Consider the following 12,634-nt stretch of genomic DNA (forward strand, 5'->3'; position numbering starts at 1 on the left):
CATCTGTACTCCCTCTTAGGTACCATCTTCTATTGCAAAAAAAAAAAAAAAAAAAAAAAAATCATCCTGCCCCCCACAGACAGAATTCTCCAAAATCTCTCCAACCTGGGTTTTTCTTCTGACCTGAGAAAGATACTCGTGGGCTTGCAGGGTGAGGGTGGGGATAGACAGGACCAACACAAACAGGCGACAGAAACCCATGAGTTCGATTGCATGAAGCTTTATAACAACACAGTTTTCATTGAGTGGGAGAAATGACAGTTTAGTAACAGCTGAGCAGGTTCGACTCCCCCCACCCCACGCTCTTACAAATTTCGAATTTGACTAGAACGATTCCTGGTTTGGGTGATCTGTGAACAAGTGCTTTGATGTCAGATGCTGCATTTGAATCAAATCAGGCTCATTCATGGGAAGGGTCACTTTGTTTGGCAGCCCTTGATGGGGGTGTCTGCAGACAGCCCTTGCCCTCCCCCACCCCCCCTTTAAACTGGAGCTGATAAATGGAATCAGCCCTTGTGCCCTTGTCCCATAGGTGCCATCTCTGAAGAAGAAGATGAATCATGAGATGACCCTGTGGGGGTGGAGGCGGGAAAAAACAGAAGAACAGTCAGTGACCCCTTCCCCCGCGGCATCGTGAAGGGTGATTCCTAACAAAAAGACATGCTGACCCTCTGGTCTGTGCCTCTCTGGGGGACCCTAGGGGACAGAGTCCATCCCAAAAGCATGCCTCGGGACCACCGTGCTTTGAGGGGAGGGGGGAGGGTCTTTAGTTTAAGGAGACATCCCACCAAAGAGGATGGGATTTCTTCTTTCTCCCTAAAATGTGCCACTCGTCTTTTGCCAACGCCGGGGCTTTGGACTTGGCTGTGATCACACGGCTCTGAGAGAAGGCTTGTGGGCTGGATTTTCTCACACGGGACGTAAGCTAAGCTTCCCACAATCCAGGATGCTCACAATGAGAGGGAGCCTTAGCAGGAAGGCTCCCGGGGATGTTGGCTGATTTTTTTGGAAGGGGAGGGCAGGGCGGGGTGAGGAATGTCTGTGCATGCCTCTGCCTTGGCAAGGCGGGGAAGAAGAAAACCAAGGGCCTGGGAGGATGAGAAGACTAGACATGCCTTAGAGGGAGGACTCGGCTCCCCAGGAGGCCTGAGGGTCTCAGGCACACACCACATTCTGGAAGAAGTCCATCCAGAGGTGAGCCTATGCCAGGTACAGGTCTAGAACCCAGGTTTCCCCCAACTAAGAGCACCCCATGAAGTAGATCTTTCTTTTTTTGTCGTTCAAATAAACATTCATGGCACTGTCTTTGATACGGAGAGGTACCAGACTCCAGTAGCTGGCAGGAGATAAGAATGAATGGTGGGTTCTGTGGCCATCTGGTCAACCACATACTGCGGCTCAGCTAGGCCCGGTTCCTCCAGGGGGGTGCCGTGGGGTCCACCCCTCCACCTAAGCCAGCAGCCCTGGGGACACTCCCAACTGGAAGAAGGGGATCTACTGGGTGGCTGCAGACCCTGGGGGATCTAGGCCCCCCCCCACCCCAGGGTGAGGAGCCTCCTTGCCATTCACCTGCCTTCCCTCCCCAGCGCTATGGTCTCATTTGTCCCCCTCTTCCTGCTCCCATTGGAAATCCTGGCCAGTCATCTGGTAGAACATCATGTTGAAGGGTTTGTAGAACTTGCGCAGTCTGTGGATGACGTCGGGGTCGATGCGGGGATGAGTCCGGCCTTTGCTCTTGCCCAGGCACCTGGGCGCGCTGCTGTCCTCGGGCTTCTTGAGGCAAGGGAAACCCTTGGTTTTGTTGAAATAGAAATGTTTCTCGGTCACCACGCGCTTGAGGCCCAGGAAATCCTGCACCTTGGCCATCTCCCCCGCGGGGTCCACGATGAGCCGCTCCCCGCTCACGAAGAGGATCTGGGAGAGCGGGAAGTACTGCAGCCAGTTCTCCAGGTGCAGCGCGTAGATCCCGATGCGGATGGCGCTCCAGGACGCGTCGATGAGGCCCAGGGTCCGGTTTTTGAAGGCCAGCACCTCGAAGGTGGGGATCTCGGGTTTCTTGGACAGCGTCTGGGTGTAGTCGGAAATGGCCCTGGTCACGGGGTTGCGCACCACCACGATCAGTTTGATGTCCTTGGCCATGGAGTGGATGCGCTTGGGAGCCTCGTTGGTCACGAAGTAACTTGGGGTCTTCTCCATGGTTATCTGCCCCTCCACCGTCTTGGGCATCACGTTCCTGGAAAAAGGAAAGAGAATGGTTATTCCGATCTAGAAATACTTTGATTTTTTTTTCTTTTATCAAAAAAAAATGTATGATAAGAGGAACCTCGTGAGACGCCACCAAATAAAATGATAAGCACTTGGGGGTTCTCTGGATTTACATGTCCCAACTAGAGTCTTGACTGTGTCATTATCCGAAGAGGCTGCGGAGACTCCAAAATTCTTTCCTGGGAACCTTATACCCCTGGGTTTAAATTGCTTTTCTACCTCTTACCAGTTATGTTTAACCTAGATATGCCCTTAATTTCTCTCCATATTAGTTTTATAATCTCCGAAAGACAGATAATGATAGCACTGGCTTCACACTGTAGTGTAAGGATTAAGGGAGATAATGTTGGAAAAGCATTTAGCACAGAATCTGTCATGTACAAGAGCTTAATAAATTAAGGATCTTATTGTCCTAGCGGCTTTCAGAAAATGTCTGAGCTCAACAAGACCTCCGGGATTATCTAGTCCAGGCTTCGAAAACGACTTTCCACCTCTTTCTTTTTATGTGACTCACAGCAAAGAAGGATTTGCAGTCTTTAAATAGTAGAAATAAACACATAATAATAATAATAATAATAATAGTGATGATGATGATGATGAAAATGATGATGGTGATGATAACATAATAATACTCTGAGGTCCATGAAAATTATACAAGATTCAAATTTTGATGTTCATCGATAGATCTTCACTAGGACACACTCACTCTCATTCCACATGCTATGGCTGCATTGGGGCCATGACACCTGAGCTGACAGGTGCAGCAGAGACCTTGTGGCCCACAAAACCTAGTACATTGATTGTATGGCCCTTACATAAAAAGTGTGCTGATCCCTGACATTGTCCAAAGGCGTTATTGTACAGATGAGGAAACCGAAGGCCAGGAACAGGGAACAGACACAGGAATCACAAAGGTTTTGTGACCATAGCGATTGGAATTTTTCTCTGGTTCTTATTAACCTCATTTAAACAATCTTAAAGCTTACCTCAAGTTCAGTTGAAGATAAAATGACATATAGGGTGAAAGCATCTAATATGGGTCTGCTTCAATAAGGAGGATTTTCTTCTTCCTTTGCCCCTAAGTTTTTCCAGTGAGCCCTGGACAGATCCTGCTCTAGTTACATCTGGAATGTCCCCCTACACCTAATGCTAAAGGTTTGGTCACTAGATGGTGGAACTATTGGAAGGGAGTGAAGCCTTTAAGAGGTGGGGCCTGGAGGGAGAATTTAGGTCATTGGGGGCAAGACCTTGAAAGGGCTATTGGGAACCCAGCCCCTTCCTCTCTTTTACTTATTTGTGTACTGGGGCCAGTAGATGAATGGGTTCCTTCACCATGTGCTCCTTCCATGATGTACTGTGCTGCCACAGGCCCAAAAGCAACCAGAACAATCAACCGTGGACTGAAACCCTCTGAAACCATGAGCTGAAATAAACCTTTCCTCTTGTTAAGTTGATTATCTGAGGCATTTGCTACAGTAACTGAAAACTAACTAATACAGATTCCACACCACCGCCTGTGTCTTTTGGTTTCTTTGACAAGGGTGCTTCTCCCTATTGGCCACCCCTTCATCTGTTTACCTTCAGAATGATGTCATCTTATCTGGCTCCAAGATATTAAAGGGGTTTAATGCCATCTCCCCAAATCCCAATGTAGCAGGCCTGTCTGTGATAAAATGAGGCTCAGGATCCTATGAGGCAGTCAATTTGCTGTAGGCATATGTAGACCAGAGTTAATTGACGATGAACCTGTTCAATACCTGTTGGTACCGAGAGCCATCTGCCACCAGGAGCTCCATTAAGTCTATTCACTTCCGAGCCTTGCACCAAAGTGGTACATTTAGGATTACACAAGACCTCTTTGTTATGATGACATGCTTTTAAATGTCTCAGCTAATAAAACTTAATACAGACGAAGATCCCTTAGCTTCTCCTACCATAATTAAATTTATTTACTATCGCACGTGTGGAGAGAGAAGACCTTTTCTTTTATCTCTAATTCACATGCTCTGTCAATAATTAATTGCTGTTGGGTTTTTGAGCTTTCGCAGCAAGCACCATTATTAAGCCAGAGGAATTTACCTGCTAGAGAAATTCACATAGAGCCGGACCTTGTTAGTGTATAGTGGTGGGGCAGTGCGGAGTTTTCAAACCAAAGCCAGAGCCCTGATCATGAATGATCAGACTTGTCTGTGGGATGACATGTTCTCCAAAGTATTTGGGATGCCTTCATGTTTGTGTGCTGGTTTGGTCCTCATCAGATTTAATCGTCTCCTTTGGAGACATGGGGTTAAGAAACACAGCCTTGGGAATCAGATTTGCCTGACTTCAGAGTTCTGATGATCCCTGTCTCCTGGGTACTTACCCAACTTTTGGGCTTCCATTCCTCACCTAAAAACAGGCTAATCCTGGTCCAGTCTCAGGACTGGAATAAAGATTCAATGTGGGAGCAGACAAGGCACTTAGGATGGCATCGAGTCATGCCAGAATTTCTATTGAACTTAAGCTAGCGATCCAAGATCATTTTCATAGCAATTCTTAGAAGGAGGGCAGATAATTTTCTTTTCCCCTTTTGGTGCTAGGGATTGAACTGAGGACCACTTAACCACTGAGCCACATCCCCAGCCCTTTTTTGTATTCTATTTAGAGACAGGGTCTCACTGAGTTGCTTAGTGCCTCCTGGCTAAGTTGCTAAAGCTGGCCTTAAACTCATGATCCTCCTGCCTCAGCCTCCCAAGCCACTGGGATGACAGGAGTATGCCACTGTGCCTGGCTAGAATTTTTTTTTTTTAATATTTGACCAAATAGAAAAGATAAACTCAGGGACAATTTTTTTTTTAAATGTAAATTCTGATTCAAGCCAATGTCATTAGCTGGACTTCTGTATTTAGATGCTGGTAACCAACTATTAGTTCAGGCTAACTATAAGGAACGCATCCACGTCTTATTTCTGCTTTAATTGCAAAGATCAATCCCTTATTGTATTATGGAATTTATACCGTATTATAAACATATTAATTTGAAGTTGATGCAAAAAAAAAATGAGAACTGAAAAGAACTATTTTTACATGGCCCGTTCCAGATTTGGGTTCCCTGGAGGAGGTAATTTTGCGTTTTAGTTTGGCTTTCTTTTTCTTTAGCACAGGAGTGGCTGCTCGCTACTGTCACATCCATTCTTTGCCACTCGTCTCTCAGACCTCCGAGCTGGCTTTCCACTGAGCTCCATTCAAAGGCACCTCCTTTTTACTTCAGCTAATTGACAACCTGTCAAGATCTCCATGGATCTGGAGTCTGCTATGTGCAGCATCTGAGAGGAAATGGTACCCGACCTGTAAGTCAGTGGGTATTGGCGGGTAAGCGTGCGCCTGGCTCAGGGCAGGCCCCGAAGGCCCAGTGAAGACAGCAGAAGGAAACCGAGGGGCCTGAGTGGCTTTGACCATCACCACGCTACAGACAACGTGCTCAAAGCATGTAATTTGCGAGGGCTCCCACAGTCGGGGCACTGGTAGTAAGACGGTGTCATGGCGCCAAGATCCAACTGTTAGGGGCATGCATTACCCAGGTTACTTTGCCAGTAAGATTTCTAGGAGCTGTTTAAAGTCTACCAACGTGCAATTTCCCCTCTTCCTAAAACTCATTTATTCCATAAATAATCCCTTATCATTAGGGGAACAGTGAACAAAATAGACACGGTCCCTTCCTTCCCAGACCTACCAACCTGGCTGTCACTTTGGATGAAAGCAGAACTTCTTTCTCTTCTTTGGTAATGCTGGGGATTGAACCCATGGCCTTGGGCATGCCAGGCAAGTGCTCTACCACCAAGACCCATCCCCAGCCCAAGTACAATGCTCTTTGTAGTACTACGTAATTAACTATTATAATCAACAAAGCAGGCATTATTATTATTCCAGAGAAGGAAACAGGCTCAGAAGTGAAAGATACTTCCCAAGGCCTCGCCCAGTGCATCTTCTGTTTTTGACGTTCAATGGCCAGGCAAAACTGACTCCATGCCAGCATTAGTGCCTAACATCAGTTCCTGGCAATTAACAGAAATTCAAAAAAATATGCATCTATTGAATGAATGGGTGAAAGAATGACCAGCCATTGATCTGTCTCCTGGTTTTTTTTCCTAATATTTGTTTTTAGTTGTAGTTGAACACAATACCTTTATTTTATTTATTTATTTTTATGTGGTGCTGAGAAGCAAACCCAGGACTCAGCGCTCCACCGCTGAGCCCCAGCCCTGGGCCTCTCCTGGGTCTTAGCTGTGACTGGTGTAGGTTTCCGATCTTCCTGTTCTCCCACCTCGTCCCCTCATCAAGGCCTCGGATCCAGCAATGATTTCCACACCTCCTGGTCTCCCTCTTCCTATCAGATGGGAGCAGATGTCTCTCCTACAGGAGAAGACCAACCTGTCCACCTGGCTTCAGATCTCATGCCCCTCTATCTTCTCCAGAATGATCCACCCCCCAATTTCTCCTCTCTCCCCTAGGTTTGAATTAAGTTCTTCTCAACTGCACCTGACATTTCAACAGGTCCATGTTGTCCTATCTTGGGGTTCTCAAGGAATAGGAAACAGACCAGGAATTCTAGTGTGTGTGTGGGTGGGGGGTGAGCCACAGCGAGGCAGCTAGAAACCAGGTCAGGAAAGATGGCGGGGAAGAGGTCGGGGAGGGATTGACCGGCCATGAGGAAGACACTGGAATATGTTTTCCTCTATGTACTGAGAAGTCATTGAAGAATATGGAACGGGAGCCTGTGATGTGATTTACATTTAATGGTTTTTTTTGGATGTGGCGAGGGCAGAAGGAAGCAGCCTGCTCACGGCGACCACCTCAGGAAAGCAGGGGTGACGTGGAGGGGCCCTGGGTGAGGGTGGCCAGGAAGACATGGCCAGAGGACGTGCTTTAAAAAAAAAAAATGCCAACAGACCTTAATGATGGGCGGGATGTGGGTTCCAGAGAAGGAGAGGTGTCACGGATGATTACAAGGGCACTGGGCAGAGTGGAAGGCCACGAGGAGGAGTGGTTTACCCAGGTGTAAAAAGCAAGAGAAACCCGCAGCTCTGGGCAGAGGGGACCAAGCCTCACTTTGGATCCGTAACAGGAGGGATCAGCTACACCCTCTGCCAGGGGTGGCGTTGAGTAGTTACCTGGACACCAGAGTCTCCAGAGGGAACGTGACATTTGCCTATTGGGGGACTTCTGTCAAATAGGAAAGGTGTCTAGATGCTGGCTGTACGATTTTATTTTTTAATTCCTTTACAAAGATTTTCACTAGCTCCCCCACCACCGTTTTTACAGTGCTAGGAATTAAACCCAGGGAACCCAGGGTTTCCACCACCGAGTGACCCTGCTGGCTTCTCTTTTTAATTCCCCAAAGTCCTTGAGAACTACCCACATTAGAGCTTAGATAATGCCCTCCTATGATTCGTTCCTGGGTCCTGCATGATCGGTATCGGCTCTTGAGACCATAGGTAGGGTTTTGTCCACCTTGACGTTCCCGGTGCCTGATGGGACATCTGCCATACTGTACCGTAAGGCTTTGTGGTTCTCGATTGAATAAATGATTGACATGGGAATGAAGATACGGTCCCTGGAAATCCGGAGGGTGGAGGCAGATTGGAGGACACGGCTCCCCCTCCTCCAACCGCCCAGGCTTTCCACGCACGGGGCTCAGCCTGTCTGCGTTTTTGCCGTGCCTGTCTGAGACCATGCACTGCAGCGTGGATGGATCATATGGTGAGAAAACACCGCATCTGGGCTTGGAACAGCTCGTTAACAGTATCTCGGGCGCTCAGAGCAGCCGCGACATCCGCGTCAACACACAGCCCCGAAGCGAGAATCATTCTGCAAGATGGCACAGACGCTCTCACCGGCCCAAATGTTTATGAGACAGGATCTAACTGTGTCGCCCCGTCCCCCCCCAGTCTCACTGCCACGAGTCCCTGGCTAAGCACAACCCCATTCATACCCAGGTCAGCAGTATCAGCGGACTCGAGGGAAACCAGCACAACCCAGTTAGCATGCAACCCAGACTGGGTGCTGCCGTTAACTGAGTGCTCACTCCGTTTCCCCGGGAAGAGTTCAAGTTCTAAGTCCAGACTGACTTCCATAAGCTCCTTCAGATGTCGGACTCCCCTGCCTCGTGGATAAGAGCAGAGACTCAGCGCCTGTCGGACTCTGTTTGAATCTGCTGATTAGCTGTAGGATCCGGCACAGGTTACTCATTCCAAGCGCAGAGGGTCACCCACTTAAAATGGTCTGACTTAACCATGTTTCAACTTTATAAAAATATGAAAGCAATGTTCAGTTGAAACCATGCTTCGACATTGGAATGTGGATCGTTTTTCTGGGCTATTGATGTGTAACACAGGACTTTCTCTTTGGGGATGTTGGCCAGGCTGATCTTGAACTCCTGGGTTCAAGTGATACTCCGGCCTCAGCCTCCTTAGTAGCAGGAATTCCAGACGCACCCGCTGCACCTGGCTACGATACTCTCTCTTGATGTTTATAGCAGCTCCCAGGCTGTCCATAGGACCAGGCAGGGAAACAAACCAATGTTCTAGAGGGTTCTGTGTGGCTGATCTGTTGATGTTCCGCAGATTAGGCAAATCAAATGCACTTTTGACGCTGATATTCACTTTACAATAAAATGTTATGGAAACACCACCCCATCGTAATTCGAGGAACACCTGCAATTTGTATCTGTTTCAATATTTGGAAATCAAGTATCCTTCTCATCGAGAATGCAGGAGAACTAAATTAAAATGTAGAGAATGTCATAAATATAGGAGTTTCTCAGTACGTTAACTGTTAATCTTTTTTTCTTTCTTTCTTTCTTTCTTTCTTTCTGGAGGGATCAAAATCAAATCCAGGGCCTCACACACCCCAAGACAAGTGTTCTACTCCTGAGCCCCAGCCCCAGCCAAGCTGTTAAGTTTTAAATCAACTCTTTGATGAAAGTACCATTATTATCCCCACTTTAGAGATTGGGAAGCTGAGGCCCAGTGACGGTATTTACCCAGAGTACAGAACATGATCGGGCCATATGACTGGCCCAAGGTCACTCTACCAGTAGGGACCAAACTGGAAACTGAAAGAGAGACTCATGACGTGAAGTCTCAGGCTGTCACGGACTCACCACTGGGACGTCAAGGACTCAGGCCAGGATCCCCAGGAATTCTTGCCAGATGGAGCTACATCATTCGATTTGTAATAAGTCTCTGGAGCCTCCTCCGCTGAAGCAAATGGCCATCGTGAATGCCCAGGGAGAGAGCGGTCAACCGCATGAGATATAAATGTCCCGTGCTCTCTGAAAGGGTCAGTGGCGGAGCTCGCCTTTGGCTTGCGTGAATCAGAGGTACATGGGCACCTGACATTTCCCCCCAGTGCTCTATCCAGCGGGATAAATGATGCATAAATGAGCAGTATTTTCCGAGCCCTCCCGAGAATGGCGCTTAGGGCAAGCCCAGGAAGCAGGGCCAGCCCCTCTGCCTGGGGGAAAGGATGGCACTTGGAAATTCACTCCCATCGCCACCGGCTCCTTGCCACGTGCCAAGCAGGACAATTTCACACGCCATCCTGGTGAAACCTGACTGCGACTCGCTGGGTGCTGGAGAGGAGTGGGAAATCAGAGAGAAAAGGAATCCTGCCCAAGAGCTCAGCCGGGACTTGGCTCTGCCCGGCGACGTTGGGGACTCCAGCAAGACTCCCGACCCCCGAATCATGGATCCAGAACTTTCCGTAGGCAGAGAAGTCCAGCCATTCAAAAGCCTCAATTTTATAGAGAGATCCAAGAAGAGAGGCCTGAACAGGAGCTAAGGCTCTCCGCCAAAGTAGAGCTGAGAGTCTCGAGCGACTGTTCTGACTTAACAACCGGCGTTGCTGGAGGAATTTAGAACAGGGACTGTCTCTCTCCCTGGACCTCCAATTCCTGCACAGTGAAAAAGGCTCCATTAATAGTCTTCCCCTCATTAATTCCACCGAAGACTCATTGATGCTTATTGTGCACCAGGTGTTGGGCATATGTTAATGATAAGGCTTCCATGGTCCCTGCCCTTCAACAGACTCTGCCTTCTTAGAAAGGAAGGTGGGAGATTCCACGTCACAGAGTGGCCTGCACTTCAGACAGGATGTCTCTGTTCCAGGCAGGAGTATCTTTCCAAATAGAATCGTCTCTGCCCCGTCTGCATGGCTGGGCCACCTACGGAGGGTAGAAAGGCAGGCGTGGGGGACAGACCCAGGATCACACTGTGGAGAGAACTGCAAACTCGGGCCTCATGGTGTTCCTTGTTTTAAACGTGTGTCATTTCCTATGTGCCTAGGACCAATCCTCAGTGCATTTCACCTTTCTGTCTGTCCATAAAGCACTAATAAATAAAATCTATAAATAAATAGAAAAGGGAGTCATGGAGGTGGGGAAAGGAAACGGAGGGGGACGAGAAAGGGGAATTATTAGGGACTGAATTGGAGCCCATTATATCCCAGGCTCATATGATTCTGTCAAAAGGAACCCCCAAGATTATATCTATAAAGAACAAATGAAAGAGTTGTGCCAGGCATGGACAGATATTTTAGACTCAGGAATTTATTGGAGACATGTTATTGAGGCGACAAGGGCATGAGTTCTGTGGAAACAGGTGAAGAAAGTAGATGCTAATATCAAGCAACAGAGAAGTTAAGCAACTTGGCTGAGCCCACACAGCTTGCAGGCGGCAGAGTTGAGATCTGAAAATCGACCGCCATTCAATGTGACAGAGGGAGAGGAAGCTTCCAAGACCAGCTGGAGCCTAAAGGACAGGGTCAGGGCAGTGGTCTCGGGTGGAGGAGCCACAGCCTGTCCGGCATGCCTACTCAGAGAGAATCCCGGCCCCAGCAGACATGAATTAGAGTCGGGAGATTTGGCGGCTGGGAGGCGGCTGGGATCAGCAGTACTGGGGAGCACTGGGCTTGACGGCGTGGGCATCCCCCGTGGTGGAAGGGTAGGGCTGAGCTTGAGGGCTCAGGAAGGGAGTTAGAAGACTCAGAGAGAAGGGAACGTGGTGGGATGATTTTCTCCCAGGGAAGGGGAACAGTTTCTCTGTTTTATGAACTTAAAAAAAAAGTACTAGAACGCCCCCAAACAAGACCACTTAGAACCCTGACGTCATCAAGATGCAGGTCCCACCCAGGACTCCACAATGTCACCCCTGTCAGTGTTCCGGATGGATCATTTTTCAGAGTGGGCACTGCAGGGCTCTGAGCGGCATCTTTGGCCTCTCCCTTCAGATGACAGTGTCACCCTCGAGTCAGGACAACCACAAATGTCCCCAAGGAAGTGCAAACTGCCCCTCACCGACAGCCACTGGTCTAACCAAATTGCCTGGACTTGAATCTGGGTTCTGCACTAAGAGGTGGGACTCAGGGCAGGTTAACTAACCTCTCTGTGCCTGGCTTTCCTAATGGATAGAGTGGAATGATGATGATGATAATCACAACATGTAATCAACATATAATATATAATTTTATGTATATATAAAATTATCATTCATATATATATATATATCACATAAGATTGTTTTAAAAATTAAATCAGATCAGTGGCTGTCTGTTGTTTAAAAATGAGTCCGTGTGCATTGCACTGCATTAATTTAATTTGCATCACTATAACAAAATACCTGAGGCCAGGAAACTTACAAAGAAAAGCAGCTTATTCTGACCTGCAGTTCTAGAGGCACAGGTTGAGGAGTTGGGTCTGACAGTGGCCTTCTTGCTCTCAGAATCTCAATGTGGTGCGACAGATCACATAGGAAGAGACGGGAAGCAAACACGCTCCCCTGTCGCTTGGTCTCTCTTTCCCTTTATGAAGACACCGGTTAATCAATCACGGGAGTTGCACCTTGGTAACTATCTAATCCTGATCACTTCCCACAGGCCCCCAACTCTCAACACCATCAGCAGATGACGTTTCCACCTCTTAGTGCCTCAAAATGGATATTAAATTTCAATTTCAACATATAAATTTGGGGGGGACGCACTCAAAATGCATCCAGACCCCAGCAGGTGCCTTGGTGGCCTGCTACACGGGAAGCCCTATCGACGCCTTGGCTACCTCGACGGCTCTGAGTGACGCTTCACCTCTGAGACAGTCACCCCCTGCTTCCTAGAGGCTCCCTCCGGATCCCGGGAGGGTGACTGTCTGAGATCCCGAACACAATGCCCTGGCTAGGGGAGAATGTGGGGCGTGGACGGGCGCTGGTGCGGAGTCTGTGAGGACCACGTGGCCTGGAGAAGGGGGAGCCACCAATGAGCCCTGGCCGAATGACCAAGAGGCCAGGATAGAGAAGATGCCCTGGACCCCATTTTTGTTCCAGCTGGGGGGGGGGGGCAAG

The 12,634-nt window shown here is 48.4% G+C and overlaps 1 protein-coding gene across 3 annotated transcripts in view; it reads right to left on the reverse strand.

Annotated features, from left to right (window-relative positions):
* Positions 1–204: 204 nt before the first annotated feature.
* Hs3st4 (heparan sulfate-glucosamine 3-sulfotransferase 4) overlaps positions 205–12,634 on the reverse strand; it is a 340,113-nt gene continuing 327,683 nt past the window's right edge. For all 3 annotated transcript variants that reach the window (XM_078024173.1, XM_078024174.1, XM_040277297.2), the window contains exon 2: positions 205–2,233. In XM_078024173.1, the coding sequence (XP_077880299.1) occupies positions 1,597–2,233 (637 nt within the window). In that variant the 3' untranslated portion in view covers positions 205–1,596. The remainder of the gene's footprint in view (positions 2,234–12,634) is intronic.

The sequence above is a fragment of the Ictidomys tridecemlineatus genome, chromosome 10 (genome assembly GCF_052094955.1).
Source record: "Ictidomys tridecemlineatus isolate mIctTri1 chromosome 10, mIctTri1.hap1, whole genome shotgun sequence".
NCBI classification, from domain to species: domain Eukaryota; kingdom Metazoa; phylum Chordata; class Mammalia; order Rodentia; family Sciuridae; genus Ictidomys; species Ictidomys tridecemlineatus.